Source organism: Chanodichthys erythropterus, chromosome 4, assembly GCF_024489055.1.
Source record: "Chanodichthys erythropterus isolate Z2021 chromosome 4, ASM2448905v1, whole genome shotgun sequence".
Taxonomy (NCBI): Eukaryota; Metazoa; Chordata; class Actinopteri; order Cypriniformes; family Xenocyprididae; genus Chanodichthys; species Chanodichthys erythropterus.
This window is the reverse complement of record NC_090224.1, coordinates 38,804,750-38,825,248: the sequence shown is the minus strand read 5'-3', so window position 1 is coordinate 38,825,248 and position 20,499 is coordinate 38,804,750. Positions and strand designations below refer to the sequence as shown.

Sequence of the window (20,499 nt, the reverse complement as noted above, 5' to 3'; positions counted from 1 at the left end):
ATTGGTGGAATGGACAAAATTGTCGGAAAAGGTGAAATGGATGATGGAAAGGCCTGAATCCCCATTCAAAGTGATGTCATTAGGAGCTCTGGGACAGGCTAGTCTGAGTGTGATGCAATGCTGCATTTCTGTTCTTCTGACTTTATATTATTCTTATAAAACACCTGAAGGACTATGATGAACTCTCATCTAAGAAGAGGGCAATCTGCCGTATAAATCTGCCGATAAGTATAAGATTCAAGCTGGTCAAGTGATTCGGCTTCAGGTCTAATAAATGAGGGGGGGCGAGAGTTTCGAGACAGGATGTGGACTATAAATAGGTTCCCACTGAAATGTTGCTGATTTAAAAGGCTACAAGCTGCGAGCAGGAACATATTCTGCACTTCACACTAAAAATCTGGCACTGAAAGGTGGAGCAGGACAGAGAAAAGAGCTATAGGACGGGGTAGGAAGGCAAACAAAATGCACACAGTAGCATTTTAGGAGGTGGGCAGACATGGAGCAAGGAACGGGGGAGGTTAAGGGTCAGTTTAGGCGGCGGGGTCACACTGCATTTCCTCTGAAGAGGTCGTCTCAGCCATGACCTCAGCCGGCCTGAAGCGCGCAATCGCTTTTGGCTCCAGGTAGCACAGGGACATGGCCAGAGGCAACGCCAGCAGCAGAGACAGCACCACTGACTGGCAGGTGGAGAGGAAGACGGCGAAGATGAGAAGGAAGGAGGGCAGAAGGGAAGGGGAGGAGAGAGGCAGGTGACGGTGCAGTCCAGCAGGAAGCAGCAAGGCTGCGCAGTCCTCTGGCAGACAGGGCAGACTGATATAGCCGTCCTCGTCCAGCAGGGAGGGCAGACGCAGACCCTTACAGAACCTGAGCATGGACCGACCAAGCCGGGGCAAGGTGGAGCGAGGCACCAGCTCTTCAGACCCTGCGACACACTCCGCAGGCGAGGGCGACAGGGCAGACGCAGCCTCTCCGTCTAAAGCGGCACTGCCAGCAGGGTAACCGCTGGAGCCATCGGGCACCCAGGTCAAAGGGTCAGAGTCAGGCTCAGGGTGAAGGTCGGGCTCATCCTCGGAGATGTCGGACAAGACGTCCAGCTCGGAAATGGTGTCAAGGGTGGGCGGGAGTGAGGAGAGGGTGGAGGAGGACGGAGAAAATGGGAACATGAAGAGAGACTGCATGGGTGCACGAACATGACAGAATGCAACGGAAGAGGAATATGCATAGGACACAAGGTGGAATGCGCAGGAAAAGAGAAAGGGAGAGAGAAACACAACATTAGTCAGTGAGCCGAGTCGAGGTCAGGTCAGCAGTGACTGGGTGTGAGGGATGACACATTGGGAAAGACTCAGATATTCAGGGGGTGCGTGTGTGTGTGTGTGTGTGTGTGTGTGTGTGTGTGTGTGTGTGTGTGTGAGTGTGTGAGAGAGGGTAGGCAAGCATTAGACAACATCACAACTAAAGCTGGCAGTGTTGGGGCAGAAGCTCAGGAGAAGAGAGGAGAGCGTTTTCACACCAGGCTGTGGAGTTCGCTTGATTTCACAATTCAGTTCTTAGAAATCTTGGCGTGAAACTGGTTTACTCAACAAGAGTGCACATACTACTGACCAGAATCTCAGGTACGGCCTATTGATTTAAAAGCAATCCGGACTAACTTCTGAAAGTGAATGACTATTAATGGTGTATTATTTTAGTTTATACAACAATTCTTTCTGGTTCTCGAATCTGAGAGCCGTGCAATATTCTCCCAGCATCAGCACTGGAACCGTTTCACCGTTTGAATCACTCCACTTGAGGCGACTGTCATGGCGGCCACCATATTTGTTTTATAAAAACTACTGTTGTGTTACAAAATGTAGAGTAGAGTTTTTAGGTGAGAATGTAGTTATTTAGATCTCAAACATGCGACTCATACGTATATAATCATAGTGCCTATTTTACTATTTGTTTTGATGCTTTCGCAGATTTGAGCTCCAGGCCGACAGCGGCCATTCAGCGCTCGTGTACCCGCAGAGAACAGCTTCATCATTTTCATCTTTCATGTAGAAAGTGGTTAAATAAGATATAATTTATTTGGGGTATAATCAAACAGGCAATCGTTGGTCTTAATAATCTATTACTTGTTCCAGAGCAAAACAATTTGGGTTAAGGGGAAAATTGAATTTCTTAACTTTACCTTTAGGCTATATTAAAGTTAAATCCTGTACTAGAGCAATGCTTTTGTATGTTTGACTGAATTGTTTGCTTGTGTTTTTTATTTATTTGATTGTATTTTTTGTTTGCTTGTGTTTGTCTTTTATAAAGGATATTGTTCATTTAAATATTGTTGTTCAATTAATATTTTATATAAATAATATGCTGCATTTGGTATTGAGAAAGGATCCGTCAATAGTGTCAGTGAAAGTTACATTATTATGCCATTAGACGGTGGCAAAGACTATCTTTATAAGTGAGTCAGAACAAGGAAGTTGATTTAGAGCTGTGGGAAATCCCCTTAACTTTTAAAAGGACAAAGACAAAGATATCGCTTTCCACAGCAGACATTCAAACAGATTTTTAATCATGGATATGATATTATAGACATCAACCTGAAGAATGAATGCAGGTAATACACTCGTTTAGTCGATCCCTCTCTCAACTCTACATAATATTCCTTCGTTACTAGTTTTGAAGTGATGTTTTAGAATTAGTAATGGATGCTTGGGCTCAACTGTTAAACTGTCAACTCGAGATTTGAATCCGTGGCGGAAGGAAGTAGTTCCTCACAAAAGAGGGTTTTTAAAGACACTCTGTTATTTATTTACACACTTGTGCCGTCGAACTGTCGTATAAACATTATAACACACTTGTAGCCGTGCAATATGGCTGTATATCAGCACGCCTGTAATTCGGCCATAGGCACTTGTGTGATATTTCTCATATAACAGAGAGGTAATTATTGAATTATTGATTTAACTGCACTGCCACTATAAGATTATAAAATGTGAACTGAATTGAGCTAAATGACACTTTTTTTTAAACTGTTTTTGAACTGAATTGAATCAACACTGAACTGACTTGATCTGAATATAATATAAACAAATCATTATTAATGAATTTTAAAACATTCCTGTTTATTAATGCAATACTGCTTTGAATCAATCTGTATTGTATAAAGCACAGAAATGGCAGACATTTGATGCATCTTTTGCAATAAGTCCACAAGTGCTGACCTGCGTCAAGTTTTGGTAGTAAAGCAGTCAAAGTTGTCAGAATTCGATTATTTTGGTTGGTTCAGTCTGTATAAATTAATCTACTTCTGCATTTCAGCTTTTCAAATCCAGCCAATGACATCTATCTGATTATGTGATTTTCTGAGGCAAGTAGAACATTTTTATTCTTTGCATCTCTTGCTATATACATGCGTGGAAGACAGATGCGAGTTTTGGTACTGAAACCCAATAAGTCATTACCTAGCAACATCAGTAAACCGCTAATGCCCACAGCGGGATTCACATGGATATGGTGAGGGAAGAAAGCGAACTCTGGTTCAGACCAAGTGTGAAAACGCCCTGAGAAAAACACAGAGGCATCTGTCAGGACTTTCACTGTCCTAAATGAAAGTAACTCAATCAGGAGTTCTTCAGTGGGGTGGTCCTACATCATATTTAATGAAAAGGCCAGTGGCGGGACGAGGGGTGGAATGTCTGTTGCCATGGAAACAGGCTAGATAACTCTGTTATTGTCACAAAGATGGTTTGTGTGTTTGAGGGCAGTTACACAGACAGGATGAAGTTCTCAAAGCACTTCCATCCTCCATTGGTGTTCGTGTAGGGCATCTGTGAAAGACTCTGTTCATGTGAGAGCTGTAGGTTACGGCAGGAATGCCAGCGCTCCTTCAGGGCTCACCGACGGCATGAATACAGCCCTTTGACGGACAGGGAAATGTCACGTCTGGGAGGCAGACTGACTCATGGCGTACGGGTCAGCTGGGGATGGAGGTTCCTCCGGGTATTGCGCAAGAATTGGACTCGGCAGTGTGAGCCATGTATGTGTGTTTCCAAACAGAGGACGATCTGAGTGTGTATTAACATTTAAGTGGCAAGGGTTAGCTTGAGTTATCATATTGTTTTCATATAACAGATGTGGTAAAACATCTGTACGTTTAACATCTGAGGAGGGGTAATAATCAGCTGTTATTGTTCCAGGGCACTACCTGTAATGGAGATCATAAAGAGTCGGTTCTCACCTTAGAGTCGGAGTTGAGCTCCAGGGCCGGTCCGTTCTCCCCAGCGCCGGCAGTCAGAGCAGAGTCCACAGCGTGACTGTAATCGCTCACGTTCACCATGGGAGCTGAAGCCACACACAAAAACATACTGTTGGCACAGCAGTTCAGACCTTTACTCACCTTGCACATGTGTTCATATCTTTAAACAGTGGTGTCTGAGACCACAAAGGAAGTCTTGAGACTTGTTTTTAAAACCTGGAAATTAAAATGTGTAGGATTTCAAAAAATTTAGAACAAAAAAATTCATGATTTAAAATTAGACGTCTCAAATTCATGCTCAAAACTAAAAATTTTTCCTCAAATTGGCATGTTGATAAATTCTGGGTCACACTTTATATAAGGTGACTTTAACTATGTAGCTTGGTTAAAAAAATAATAATTGTTAGGTTGAGTGTACTTATTGTGTTGATATATTGTAAAACACTTGAGCAGTTATTGAGGTGATATGGGTAAGGTCAGGACAGGTTTAATGGGATGTGTAGGTTTAAGGTTGGGTTATGGAGTAATGAAGGGTCCACAGTGCAGTTTTAATAATAAGTAGGGCTGGGTAAACAATAGATTTCTTGATTTTAAACGATTCTTATTTTTACGAACCGATATCGATTCTTAAATCCCAAGAAACGATTAGTCTAGTCTGTTTTCAGAATGAACAGAACATGTAACGCACCTCCCATCCAATGAATTGCTTATTTAATAATCTTTGTGCTTTGTTACTTTTGATATGAAGCAAAGTCTCAGATTTCACATGACGTCCATCTAATTATGAGTTTCAAAAAATAAATACCGTTCTGCCCGTTTAATGTGGCGTGACAGATCGCTTTAGCGCCTCAGTTAAAGAGAAGCATGTGATCATCCTCTCCTCCGCTTTAATACCAGTTACAGTGAAATAAACATGAACATCTGAAGGTATGTTAAAATATACAGTACAACTTACTGAAATCCATGTCTCGTGTAATCACTCAGTGCTTCAACCTCGGAAAGACGTCAATAAAACAGCTTGTAAACAATGTCACGTGACGTCACATTTACCTCAGAAAAACACATTCAGTGACCAGAAACTCATTAGTCAGATAGAGAAGTGTTCTAGAAAGCAACATTCTGATAAATATAGCTATGCACCGTTACATATTCATTATAATGTTCTTCAATATTTAATGCATGTTTGAATAAATCAGTTAAGAAAGCCACGATTTAAATGTTTATTTTTTTTTAAAAAAACGTTAATTTGATAAATAAGTTATAATTAAGTTAATTTTAACCTTCAATATTATTATAGTAGTACCAATTGACTCCCATGTGTAGTTTACAGCATTAGTTGAGAGATTTTTTTCCATGTACTGTATCTGATATACTAAATCCAATGAATCGAAATCATAATCGTAATCGAAAGCATGTGAATAGAAATCAAATCATGAAAATTGTGTCAATACCCAGCCCTAGTAATTAGTTACAGATTTAAGTACATGTAGGTATTTTTTAAAATAAAAGTACAATGTAAAAACATGTATGTACACAATAACTGCACTGTATAAATGATTAATTTAAATGTTAGTACATAGTAGTCAAAGATGCTTAATATAAAGTGGGACTGAATTTTGTATTCAATTAGAAGAAAATCTGCAGTAGAAAGCCTCAGACTTTTAGACTCAAACATTTATATCTTTCATTAAACATTCGATTATTCATATTTATTAAAAGTAAATTCATGAACACTTCAGCTAGAACAGGATGGCATACCTTCTGTACTACTAATGACTGATGCTCATGACTGCTACAAATCTATTTACTACCGCTCACACTTATTCAGTGATTTTTGAGCATGGACTGCATGCAGAAGTGCAACCAGATTACTTACTTTTACGCATTTGCCATAATATGTAGAGTAAAATGAGAGCACACTATTATGACTTGATGCGTTTTCACACCGGGCTCATTTGGAGTGTTTGATTCAGCACCTGGTGCGTGTTCTCCCTAAGTTCGGTTCGTTTAGGCATAAATAAACATGGCAATTGTGCTCTGATCCGCACCAAAACAATCACTCTGAGATCGCCTGATCGAGGTGGTCTCGGCCTGATTGAAAACTAATTCTGGAAGAGAGATTTGGTTGGGATGAGAAAGCAATCCAACCCAACGGCATCATAATTCATAACAGGAAATGTGTTGTATAAAAAGCAGCAGTGTCTGATACTGTGAGTTTTTGTGGTTGAAAACCAGAGAGAGTCTCTTCATCCTGAGATGTTTAATTGCTCTTTTCCGAGCATTGGAAAAATGCTGTCAAAGCCTTGATTTCCGCTCTAACTGCATTAAAGGTGGTAAAGAGGATGTTTTGTTTTATACATTTTTGCAATATTACTTGAAACTGTCTTTACTAAGTGATAAAAGACTATTTATTAGGTGCACTGAAAGGAATATTATTAATATACATAATTTGTGCACGAGGTAGGGACTTAAAAACATCAGCCAATCGTTTACGTGATCATCGCGTGAACGATTGGCCCTCTGGCTTGTCAATCACTGCCATGACGTTCCTTGTGAGAGACGAGCGCGGCTGCGCTCCAGTAACTTTCCACACTCCACAGGCGCCGCATGCAATGTTTTTGTCAGGAGACAGGAGTAACAACTGCAGATTACGAGTTACCTGCGGTGAGTCCGACATAATGAATCCACTAAGTGTGTGCGCGGCTTAACGATTGTGAATGTAAATTGATACTTATGACTGATCGCGCTCAAACGCGTCCAGTCAGGGCCAGTTGCGTTCAGTCTGCGATTACAGTCGGTGTTCAAATTCCATGTGAAAGTATATAAATCTGCTTCAGGAGCAGGAAACTATCGCTGTATGTTGAGCACAGTCAGAATGTTTTAGCTAGTCGTAAAATGTGTGCCCGGCTTAATATCACAGCGAATGCCGTTGGTAAACAAACACTCGTGCACGAGTTTTGGGAGGCGTTCACTTGAAATTTCAAAAACTCAGTCGACGAAAACATCCTCTATACCACCTTTAATTTATCAGTCAGAGTGAACTTGTTCATCCATCTTGATGGATGACGCAGTGGAATGTGAACAGGTGAACTCTGACCAATAAGAGGACAGTTTTGCTCACATGTGACTTGCATAAACACAGATCTGAAAATGCCCTGAAACTGAGTGAAGCAGAAATAATATCAGCTGAGATTTTTCCTCTTTCTTGATCAGAATTGCACAGTTCCATATACTACTTAAACTCGAACACAGCCACAACCTCAGCTGGGACTCTAAAGCCACTGAGGTCAAATGTCATTTACATCCAAAGACATCAATCACACGCAACTCCTACAACACAAACAGGACTTGGACATGGTTTATGTAAGCATTCCTATGGGAGTGTGTTCCAGAAAGCCAGAAGAGCACTACACATTTCTAAAAATAAAGTACTAAAAACCCAAACATGCACTACAAGCCGTGAGATTCTCCATCGGGAAGCGGTGAATAATGGATCAGGCAGTATCGAGGAGCGGTGCATGTCAGCTCTGCATCGGCATGACCTGGTTTGAGCTGTGTGAAAGTAGGCTAATGTTGCCAGCGCTGCTGGGACGTCCATTTCATCATGTCGCTCTGTGACAGCTCTGAGACGGCTGCAGATCTGGGGCACCGGCAGCTCCCCACGCGTCCACCAGGGGGCGACGGTAACGTTATTAAAACAACACAGCCGTGACTGAGGCAGGCGGGAGGATTCCCAGCAGGAGGAAAAATGGGGTCATTTTAATGGCGAGGAGCTGGGAAAGCAGATTCCCAGAAGCTTTCATACCGACTGTACATGAATCGATGCATGCGTTACGTCCCTGCACTTCCCCGGCAGCAGGGATGATGTATTTTTTGTGTTGTAATGGATTATTGAGTGTCAGTCGTATGATGCTGATATGCGCTCATGGCACTAGCACCCTTCTCTTTCTGAAAGGACAGAGGTTGCAGCGAGGGCTGCATAATTCAGCATGTCTGAGCGCCACTGCCAGAGGGCGTCAACACACTGCCTCTTAACGAGGTGAACGCTGAAGCCAGTTAACCAGTTAAGAAATTAAAGGGGCAAACGGGCCACATTTATGTTCAGAAAAGACCTCAGGCTTGGTTTGATCGTTGCGTTCTCCCATTACAAATATGATGCAACTGAAAAGCAGCTTTTGTGTTCCAAAGATGAACGAAAGTCTTATGGCTTCAGCATATAAAGCCACCTGACACTGATGGTTTCTGTGCAGTATCAGAGCTCACTGCCTATAAACCCCTCATTTCCTCCAGCACATCTCTCCTGCTTGCTTCACAGACAGGAAACAGATGTCCCTTATTTCCTGTGTCTGTCCATGGACAATGTGGCTACATCTATCCAGGCACATGGACACAACAATACAAAACAAGATCACTGGAAAACATATCTGGACATGAGAACGACAGCGACGGACAAACCGCAGAGAAACAGAGAGAGAATGAAATCATGATAAGGGAGAGATGAACAAACAAGCATAATAAATAATAAAGCCCTGTTCACATGATTTACTCAGCGCAGGTCACGGAGCGGCTGGACTGCACTGACCTCCAGACCATTTATCTGGTGTTAAGGATGTTTAGATTGGAAAACAGGACCGAAGCAGCAGCGGTGCTGATAAAACACTATAAATATCATGTGTTTGTGCAGCAGTGCATCGTATGTCCCTCACTCTCAGTCACTTCATGGACCGCAGAATCTCAGGAGAAACATCACATATAGGCTATCCGTGTCTTAATTCTAATGCAGCGAATCACTGCTCATTTGCATAAAGGCAAACTGTGACAAGCACGGTCAATCATGTCACATCAAATCATCACTGAAATGGAGGCTGATTAGTAGCTGCAAACGGATGTCAGTGTGAACGCCATTCAACATATGAGGCATAAATGCCACAGGGAATGACATTAGCATAACGGCACTGTAAACATACAAAAATTACATTCGTAAATTAATTTTAGCTGTGATTGAGCTGGGCTCTGGCCACACGCGTTTGCTTTTGTATCTTGGAGGTCTTTCCATTGACTTCTATTGTTTTTATACTGAGCTAATGAGGTTTTCGATCCTCTAAACCCTCAGAAACATTTCGGCATTTTTATATGATTATATAAAATCACGCGCACATGCTCACTCTTCTGCGCATGCGCTCACTCACTCTCTCGCCCTCGCCCTCTCGCCCTCGCCCTCTCGCGCACGCCCTCTCGCGCACGCCCTCTCGCGCACGCCCTCTCGCGCACGCCCTCTCGCGCACGCCCTCTCGCGCACGCCCTCTCGCGCACGCCCTCTCGCGCACGCCCTCTCGCGCACGCCCTCTCGTGCACACTCACATGTGCTCATGCACGGTAACACACTCTCGCTCACGCTCACTCTCTTGTGCACGCTCACATGAACACACACAGTGCTAGACCTCAGACGAACAGCCTCATTCATCTAAGGGAGATTTCCTGCAGATAAAGAGTTCATAACCTGGAAGTTCACTAGAGTTCACTCACAAACATGCTGCTTCACGTCTGCAGCAGCAACGTCAACCGTCACGCTCGTTTTCTGCTCCTCTGACGGTACAGATGAGATCTGCGCAGGAAAACAGGCGCTCTGCCTCAGTGCTTTGTAAGTGCGACGCTGATAAGACTTCCTGTGTGTGTTTGTATGAGGGCAGTGAGGGACACACTCACAGCTGAACCACAGCTGATCACATCTTCACAAGCCATTCACACACAAAAACAGATCTTTTCAACACCAGGCTTTGGGCAAGTGCATTTCTAACAGGGCTGAGCGATATTAGTGATGTGTGACAAAAAAAACAACTCAACTAATGATCAGGACGGGACTACCTGTTTGAAATCAAATCACACTTCACACTAGAAAGAAGCTGTGACAGAGACGACATGTGATACCTCCGTCAAGACTGCGAGAGATGCGTTTGCTGGAGGTGCGCTGGAAGTACGGCGCGGGCCGGTCGATGAGAGAACTGGCCTGTCGCGTCTGTGCCTGCGTTCTCCCACTGTAGCGGAACTTTGAGCCCAGAGTCAGAAACTTGGCCTTGGTGGGCTGTTCAGGAGACATCAGCCTGTGAACAGAGCAATGAACAACAGCATTCAGATGACACACACACACACAACAGGGTCCACATGTGCTGTCCATTTTTTATTTCTCTCCAAAACACACATTTGTGATGTATGTGCACATCTATTACTGACATTAAACCACAAAAACAAGGCAACTGATGCAACGTTCTATGACAGCTGGTGGTAAAAACTGAAGGAAAGGAGGAAGTTTGAGCTGAGATAATCCACATCATGTGTTCTGAGAGTGTAATGTGATGGTGTGTGTCTGTGCCAAACGCAACACAAGACTGCAGTCAGCATGTTTGTATAAATCAGTCCATCACGTCTTTAACAGAGTTTCTGATGCCGTCGCTCTGCCTCACTTATTCCCATGCGCTGTACACGCACTGCTCCACACAACACACATCTTTAGATAGATGGGAGCATTTTTAATTTATTTTTACAGAGACTGGTAAGTCTATTAGTAAAATCAGCTGACAAGAGAACAGAATATAAATCATATGACAGAAGAGAGCAGCTTATGGTGGATGTGGGGAAGTCACGTGAGGTGAAGTGTGTCCGAGCAGCTCTCTGGAGTCACACACCTCACTGCGTGTACACTTCACACACGCTTCACCAACCTGACCGCTGAGAGCACATGACAGGAGAGGAGAAAACAACCTGCTGGACACCTCACACACTCACACACACACACACACACACACACACACACACACACACCCCCTCAACTCACCAGAAATACTTCAGTATGGGGTGATAAAGGTGTGTGTGTTCACCTGAAGAAGGTGTGGTGTTCAACACAGACTTTCCAAACCCTTTTGGCAGCACGATGGTTGGGCAGCTTGAAGCCGACGGTGCTCTCAAACTGCTCAGCCTGAAATCACATGACACAATGATTCCTATTCACATCATCCTCAGACACAGTGTGCGTGCGGGTTTTGCTCAGTCGTACCTCTCCTGGCCTGATCTTGATGTAGAAGTTACTGCGTTTGTAGGAGATCTTGAGGATTTTGGGCCAAGCGAAGCGATTTATCCGCAGACGATCCTTATAGATTAACAACCCGTTTGCACACACTCCCAACATGATATCCACTCCCTCAGAGTCCTGGGAAAAGAGAAGATGTGCTGTTTTTACATGCTTCGAGCGTGTTTGGGAAATGTCCCACTCTTTACCATAAGCTGGTTGATCACTGGCATTTCTGTATTAATGTCCATTAACCGTTGAAAATAATTTGGACTCGTCCCTCAGTTTCACAGTAACACTTTACAATGGAAGTAAAGCAGGTCAACGCTCCCGAGAGTTTCAGAGAAGAAAAGAGAAGCTGGTATTCTTTTGTTAAAGCATTCAAACGCAGTGTTCACGTGTCATTTTATCATTGTGAATATCAAATGCATATGTTGAAAGGTTGGATGCAAGTTTGCACACATTAGGTCAGTAAGTTTACTTTAATTTTAACTGTACATGGAGCTCAAAGAACATTCCTTTATGACCGAACTTGCAAAAAAAAGCTGGTTTTATGATCTAACTGAAAACATAAACATGGTTAGAGATACACAGACTGAAACCCAATCATGCACACTCACACCTCTCCACTCACACTCGCATAAAAATGACAGATCATTTCAAACTCAAACACAAAACACATCCATCACTGCCGCCACTCAAGCGCTTATCTGAATGCTTTTACGAAACGTCCTAAATGGATCTTTATTGCCGGGTTTTTGGGACGTCGGGCACTGATTATTGATCTGTCTCTGTTAACTGTAGAGCTCCGAGAGAAATCAATAACGGTGATAAACAGACTGAACTCAGACTATCTGTCGCCACGAGAGGCTTTTAACACTATGGCAGCTCTCAATGATCTCTCACATCAGCGCATCAGTAAGTGCTCAAACCCGCTGCTCAGGGCCTGAATTTCATTTTGGAAAATGGGAGGGGATTCCCTGTTAGCTGACTTATGTGGCGAGTTTTTTTTTTTTTTTATTACATTTATCTCACCTAATTTGCTCACTCTTTGTATTTGTGTTTTTACAATGGGTTAATTTTGTTGCGCATGAGTTTACACAGCACAGGGAAGCTTGAGTTCAAACTTGAATTTACAAAAACAGACAAGTAAACGAACAAAAAACACAAGCAGAAGCACAAACAATACAATAAAATAAAAATACAAATGAAATAAAGAATTAAAATGTCCTGATAATTTACTCACCCCCATGTCATCCAATATGTTGTCATGTCTTTCTTCAGTCAAAAAGACTGAATGCAGCTTCAAAGAGATCTACATGATCCCAGACGAGGAATAAGGGTCTCATCACGTTGGAAAGGTCACGTGTGACGTAGGCGGAAGTACAGATCCAGTGTTTACAAAGTGAACGTCAAACTCTAAGTCAAACGATCTTTACAAAAAAAGCTAAAACAACAATGTCGGATGATTGTGAAGTTGGAGGAGAAAATTTGCCCTGCCGCGGTACTTCCTCCTACGTCACGCGTGATCTTTCAAATATGATTACGTCATGCGTGGAGCATCACAGAGCAGTGCAAGACGAGCATTTGTGGTTAAAAAGTATATAATTTTAATTTTTTTATTAAATGTCTGATGGTTTCTCTAGATAAGACTCGTATTCCTCGTCTGGAATCATGTAGAGCTTTTTGAAGCTGCAGTGAAACTGACATTTCAACCCGTTGAACCCCAGTGAAGTCCACTATATGGAGAATAATCCTGGAATGTTTTCCTCAAAAACCTTCATTTCTTTTCAAATGAATAAAGAAAGACATGAACATCTTGGATGACATGGGGGTGAGTAAATTATCAGGACATTTTAATTCTGAACTGAACTAATCATTAATGGTTTTCAGGTAGGTCTAATGGTATTCAGGTACAGGAATAATACAGAAATTAAATAAATCGAATGTTGTTTGATTAACATTAAATGACAGATAGCAGCAGGTTTATTAGGCTGCTGTCACTTTAAGAGCTAATGCACAGATCCAATATACTGATACACATCCATTTTCTTTCTCAACTGTTATGTTCACTTAAGACATCACCGACTGCGTTTATGCGAGTACTAGTTACGAGTACTAGTACGAGTACTGCTGAATGCTTTAAAATAGCTTGAGTCATGCATATGATAAACTTTAGTAATGATGCCACATTGGCCAATTAGGCAATTGATAAACTCTGTCCTGAAACGTGAGCAAAATTTTTATATCTCATCATGCACATCGCTTGTACAGACGTGATGATGGTGATGCTGTGAAGCCCTTCATGCATTTTGAAAGAGAGAAAAGACGTGGTAGCGCTGAATCACTCTCGTGGTTTGTGAAATTATGTTTTACATAAAGTTTTCAAATTACTGATTTGTTGTAAAAATCTGTCTGGATTAATTTGCTCATTCAACCAACAAGCTAACTGAATAAAAGTTGGAGGGAATTTCCCGCCTTATAAGTACGAAACCTGAGGGAATGAGTAAAATTATGCTCAATACCAACACAGAAATTCAAAACCCCTACAGCTGCTGGGCCTCATCCCATTTATAATGTCTTTTTGTTCAGTGAAACTTTATTTCAGTTAAAGTTTTTTAATTTTCAAGTAACAATGTTTTTTTATGGTTTTAGTTTAAATGCACTATATTAACCCTAACTCATACAGCACCATGTGCGAGTCCTCAATAGGTCAAGAGATGCTCCAGGTTGAGCTGAAGAAAAACACTGCGCTAACTGAACATCACAAGCTTCACCTTCAGTCTTCAGGGAGACAAAGACACACGAGAGGGACAGACGAACGGTTTGGACAAGAGACTGCCATCGTTCCCACTGGGAAAAGAGCCGGACAGCTGCTATTCCTGTGAGGGTTTAAAAATGGCAACGACATATTTTTCCCAGACTCGAGCATGCTCTCTCTCTCTCTCTCACACACACACACACACACACACACACACACACACACACACACACACACACACACACACACACACACACACACACACACACACACACACACACACACACACACACACACACACACACACACACACACACACAGTGTTTGTTCAGCTGGAATCTTTCTCCGTTTCTCTCGTCGGGTCTAGAGGTCACCGATCATAGATCTTCCTGATAACCATAACTAGAGCGGGACTCATAAAATGGCTGCTCTATGAATGTGTGATTTATGTGAAAGCAGATCATGCTGGAAGTGGACTGCTATAGACTGAACTCTCGTACATTCATCATTCCACCACAAACAACAACAGACTGAAGAATCTGCAAACAGAGTCTGGAGCAGGGCCGTCAATGTCCTGCAGAGTTCAGCTCCAACCCCAATGAAACACACCTGAAGCAGCTAATTAAGCTCTTACTAAGAATATCAGATGGAGCTGAGCTCTGCAGGACCGTGAGAGAGCATCATAACATGAGAAAGCATCATACATCTGGAGATCTTCTACCTTGGCGTGATGCAGGTCTACGCCGTACATGGAGAGCTTCTTCGCATTTTCCAAAAACTGGGCATCTGCTTGGGCTGGAGTCATTCCCCTGAAAGAACAGGCGGAGACATCAGATATCTGTCATCAGCAGCGCGACCTTCACGTCCCATCAGCACCGAGGTGGTCAGAGCAGATTTAGCACTGATAATCCTGCGATCAGGACACACCTCGGGCTAATGAGGACTCCAGTGTGACCATGAGCGCTTCCTCAACATTCAGCTCTTTTAATGTAGAAACTACATCACTGTTTCACATAAGAACGCTAGTCTGAGCCCCTCATGTTTGTATATGGCTGAATGTTCCTGCTGTTGAGCCAAATTTGAGTCACATATGCCTAATTACTGGATCTGGGCTGTCAGCAGGAGCATGATGCCATTAGTGACGTTACAATCAATCAGTTTCCAGTTATTATTTCAACATTTACAAATATGGACCCAGCAGAGTTTTCAACATAAAACAAGACTTTTAAGACCTTTAAGGCAAGATTCTTTTAAGGTGCAGAAAACACTCAGCTGCACACAGGACAACCACATGTGTAAAATACTTTAAGCCCCGGGTATACGCGTCACGCGTCTTTCAAAGTATACTATTAGTATACTAAATAACAGAGTTCGACACATGCGCAGTGCAATTCTATACTATTACCAGACAACCGGACATTCACTAGGCAGGATCGGAGAAGAAAAATAGTGCATCCACCATTGCAACATAGTTCAGAAGATACACCAAGAGAACAGGAATCAAAAACGATGGAGAAGGTCAAGTCTTATTTTTGAATCGTTCTTTACACACTCTTCTTCGACGACTGCACATTGTGTTCAGTACTGTGCGTATTGCCACCTAGTGGACTCTTCTTTCCTGCTTGCACATGAGCTGTTGCATGAGCACCGTCCGCGCGGTCTCAAAATTTGGGCTGCACGGCTGGCCCTCCGCATGACGAAAATTACGTCATGCAAACGGTGCATGAACGCGGACGGCTGAAGTTTACCCGGGGCTTAAGACGCAGCCCATGACGGTATGGGCCCTATTAACCTAGTTCTCTCCTTCCATGTTTATGTCCTCGCTAGAGCATTGAAGTACGAAACTGATTCAATGTCATGTGAGCATAACCGCAACAGATGATAATCTGTTTGTTGTTGCCAGCGTATCTGAGGCATGAGTTGAGGCGCTGCCCTCTTCTGGAAAATGGGGCGGGGAGTAGCAGCTCATTTGCATTTAAAGATACACACACAAAAACAGCATGTTTTTCCTTCTACTCAAAAATGGGGATTTATGACAAGCTGTAATAAATGATCTGTGGGATATTTTTAGCTGAAACTTCAGACACATTTTAGGAACATCTTTTACTACTTTCTCAAACTAAATTTGAGAGCTGCTGTCAGACCTGTGGGACTTGTGCAGCTCCACCACCTTCTCCTCCAGCTCCTTTGTCTGATTTGGGGCAAACTGGAAGTCGGAGATGTAGTCGAGACGATGCTCTTCCGGGTCAAAGTCGCCCAGCTCAGCCTGCAGAGCGTACGAGCCCAGCAGCGCATGTGTGACGAATGAACACGGCAGCCGTCCTGATGCAATATCCTGCCTGAGCTGAAGGCATAACAGATACCTGCAGAGAGAAGACGAGACGTCAAAATGCTGCCTGTTCAAACCAACCAAAATATTAATCACCACAATTAACAAGCATGCAACTGGTGTGAGACGAGCAGAACTCTGATTTCATCTACCTGGTTATGTCCTCCGTCAGCTGGGAAGGGTCAGGAGGGTAAAACTTCACACTGAACGCAAACTGCCACTGAGAATCTACCACAAAACACACAGAGAGAGAGAACAAGAGTCGATTAAAGAAGAGCGGCCATCATCATTTCCTCCAGTAGAGCGTCTCTGACTTCAGTCCTTCTTGCCAACTACACTGAATATCACAAGTGTGTGTGTGTGTGTGTGTGTGTGTGTGTGTGTGTGTGAGAGAGAGAGAGAGTTTCCTTTCCTTATGCACTTGGATTTCAATAAGTTTCAATAAGTTCCAGAAGCAGTATAGGGTGGAGGGCTTGTGGGATACAGCAGCTGGTGGCGATTATGATGGAGTCTGAATGGGTCTGGTGTCTGTTCAGTCCATTAGCAAACCAACACCACTAGTTCATCATTCAGAAATGAATGTTTCAAAGGCTGAAATGAGCCACACTAGTGATGAAGATGAAGATCTTGAGACTCAGGCTGCTGCTGCTTCTTCATCGACTCACATGACATGCGCTCAGATCTGGTTCGTTTCTTTTGAAAAACAGGTTGTGTGTTTTGGTCTGAGTGTTTGGTTTGTAGACATCTCTGAATGTCAGTGGTTCATGCTTTCAGAGGCCAATAATTCACAGCATAAAACGCACTGATGTCGACATAAACTACCTGTGTTTTATGCTGTCTGGGTCAGACAGTCTGTGACCTTGTGTGGTTTTGTTGAGGGTTTTTGAGGACGAGGAGTTTGTCACACAACCTGTCTATGTTTACATCCCAGTATGATCGGGATAAATTCATTTGAGAAATGATGCGACAGTAGGGGTGTAAAGCTACACAAACATGACGGTGCTTTATGTACCTCGGTTTTGAAGTCACGGTTCGGTACAGCAGGGGGAGAAAACTAAACATAAAATTGCTTTTTTTAATTATTAAACTTTTTTTATGATTAAATGTATCAGTGTTTAAATAAATTAAATTATAATTTAACATGCATTAAATATTTGAGACATTTCTAACAGGTAAAGTAAATATAATGAATATATAAGTGCATATATTTAGTGAAATGCTCCTCTAGAGTTCATTTCTCTAGTGAACTAACATGCTGTGGACATTAAATGACTGACCTGAGGTAGATGTAACGCTAAGCGAGATCATTCTAAAGCTGTTTTATTGATGTCTTTCTGCAGTTGAAACACTGTGGATAACACTTTCGTTTTAATGTAAAGGACATTTCCTGTGAATCATACCCGCGACCAGCTCAAAAGTTCCTGTTATCAAATCTACAGTAAAGGTTAATATAATCCATGAGCACACTTGCACTACAGATAAATATAAAATAATAAATGCGAGAATGAGTGGAATGAACTCATGGCATGTATGTCGTGAACTTAAGGTCAGGTCATTCTGCTGTGGCCGACTCTGGGTCAGAGGTCAGGACGCAGCAAAACAAAGTCAACCTCATTCTTTCAGAGCGAGTCTTTGAAAATGAGGACACAGCTGCCATTTTTATAGACGTGTCCTTCGGAAGGAGACTCTCTCTCTCTCCATCCGTCCTGTTTTTCTATTTTCAGCTCTCCTCCAGACGATCTACAGACTGAGTCATAACAGCAGATAAGACATCTGATTCACCTGTGTGTGTGTGTGTGTGTGTGTGTGTGTTTGTGTGTGTCTCACAGATATACAGCACCTGACTGCATGTCAAACAATGGCACAATTTAGAGTCAAAGAGGAAGTGTTCTGCACACACTCACCCCTAGTCCAGTGCTGTAAAAGAGGATTTTAACCCTATAAAGTACTTCTAAAAGGCCTCTAAATGAGCAACATGATCTGAAAAACCTGTCACACCCCATTTCATATTCTCACTATATCAGACTATATGAGCCATAAAAGACACATCAGCTATAATACTAATCGAAAAACACATCTGCAAACTTAAAACATGATTTTTCTATGATTTTGTATGTCAGGCTCTACAGGGTTAAATGCTTTGATCGATCCCTTTAAGGACAGCAGTTTAAACAGACTTCTGCATGTCATTTTGAACACAGAACAGAAGTGGTCAGCTGACAGCATGCATCAGTATTGTCCTTGTGTTTCTGAATGCGGTGTGAATGAGGAATCCGCTCTCTCTCCACCCCGTGTGCATCACTCCAGCACTCTGATAATTACAGTTATTGAATCTGCAGATGTGCGAGAGGAACGATAGAGCCAGAGACTGAATCACACAAACCAACCCATCATCTGCCTGACTGATCACATGTAGAGAAAGAGAAAGAGACAGCACGTACTGCGGATCTGCCGCTTGATTTCCTTGGTCGGGTCCAGCCAGCACTGCAACACAAAAACACAGAGTCAATAAAGCAGCTGCACTGTATCATCACCACCAACACTAAACCATTCTGTGAGCGTGAGCTCATTCTCTGCTGCAGGGGATGGTGTTCGTCTTTAAGAGAGTTCACGATGGAGTCGTCAAACATCTGGTTAAAGTGACTGTCGGCCTCGCCGCATACACCACTGTGGACCTCTCTGTCATTTCTGATAGTGTTTTTCATTTACATCTTTTTTTTGCAACCCAGACTACCATTACATTTCCACTGCATGTGCACATGGCTTTGTACGGCAGGTCTGTGTGTTAACGACTTGGTTAATGAATCTCTTTGCTATTTGCATACATATAGCTGAACTAGGGCCCTATGATTTCAGAAAACAGACGGAACTCAGTCATAAAAATGGAATCTACTGTGTAACGCTGAATATCATCAATATGAAAGGGCCTCAAAGACATGCGTCTGAAACATACGGTCTCAACCATCTGCACTGAGCGACTAATGAACGGATCTATTCATCTACTAAGAGAATTACAAGACAACATGCCTGACCAATCCCATGATGCACCTCACAAGAACACATGTGTAACTAATGCTTTTAGCATCAACTTCATGCTCCATCACCAATGGCAATTAGAGGACTAATCTGATCCCAGCAAATCAATATCAGTGTTTGTTCAGTATCAAGTGTTCTGGAGGTCAACTTTTTATTAGAGATGCACCGATACTAAATTTCTCCACCGATAGGCGATTATTCAGAGTGATATCTGCCCATACTCATAATGATACCAATAGTTTGGGGGATCTACCTTTCATACCTTCTTTTAAATTAATAATTTCATTCTAATTAATAATTAATCCTATTTTGAAAGAAATGCAAATAAAAACTTTATTCTGAAACAAGTTGATGAAATGGACAGAGTAACTGGTATCAAACATTACTCAAATTAATATTAAACACATAAATTATATTTCTAAACTTTCTGAATGTTATTAATTCATGTAATCATTATTAATATTGAACATTAAACTGGTTTCTTAGAATTTCTTTACACAAAGCACAAATTCAATGCATTTTTCTGCCCTCTTTTGATTGACAGGATATATCGGCCCTGACTATTGACTAGGGCTGTGCATCTTTGGGTAGAGAGCAATTCAATTCGATTCATGATTCATTAGATGTTCGATTCGATTCAAGAACAATTTTTGCAAATTCAGAATGATTTGATTCGAGACGATTCACATTAAAATTCGATGCAATTTGATTCTGCATTTTAATATGCATTTATAGGGATATTGAAATGCTTCCCTCAATGTGTCTTAGTCAAGGTGCGAATTAACGCCTCCTATATGGTTAGGATTCCTGGTTTTCACCCAGGCGGCCCGGGTTCAAATCCCGGTATGGGAAGATAAACGGGGCAGTCATGGCCTAATGGATAGAGAGTCGGACTTGTAACCCAAAGGTCATGGGTTCGAGTCTCAGGTCTGGCAGGGATTGTCGGTGAAGGGAGTGAATGTCCAGCGCTCTCCCCACCTTCAATACCACGACTGAGGTGAGACCCTTGAGCAAGGCACCGTACCCCCAACCGCTCCCCGGGGGCCGCAGCAATGGCTGCCCACTGC

The 20,499-nt window shown here is 42.5% G+C and overlaps 2 protein-coding genes across 12 annotated transcripts in view; both read right to left on the bottom strand.

Moving 5' to 3' along the window:
- The window catches only part of epb41l2 (erythrocyte membrane protein band 4.1 like 2), an 85,216-nt gene that overhangs the window by 24,073 nt on the left and 40,644 nt on the right, over positions 1–20,499 (bottom strand). For all 11 annotated transcript variants that reach the window (XM_067384939.1, XM_067384938.1, XM_067384942.1 and 8 more), the window contains exons 6-13: positions 18,838–18,880; positions 16,549–16,624; positions 16,212–16,430; positions 14,789–14,876; positions 11,295–11,447; positions 11,119–11,216; positions 10,172–10,344; positions 4,226–4,329 (exon numbers count right to left, since the gene is read on the bottom strand). In XM_067384939.1, the coding sequence (XP_067241040.1) occupies positions 4,226–4,329; positions 10,172–10,344; positions 11,119–11,216; positions 11,295–11,447; positions 14,789–14,876; positions 16,212–16,430; positions 16,549–16,624; positions 18,838–18,880 (954 nt within the window). The remainder of the gene's footprint in view (positions 1–4,225; positions 4,330–10,171; positions 10,345–11,118; positions 11,217–11,294; positions 11,448–14,788; positions 14,877–16,211; positions 16,431–16,548; positions 16,625–18,837; positions 18,881–20,499) is intronic.
- On the bottom strand, positions 4–4,197 carry LOC137019463 (band 4.1-like protein 3). Its single transcript, XM_067384950.1, has one exon. The coding sequence runs from the start codon at positions 1,176–1,178 to the stop codon at positions 531–533; it is 648 nt and encodes a 215-aa protein (XP_067241051.1). The 5' UTR covers positions 1,179–4,197; the 3' UTR covers positions 4–530.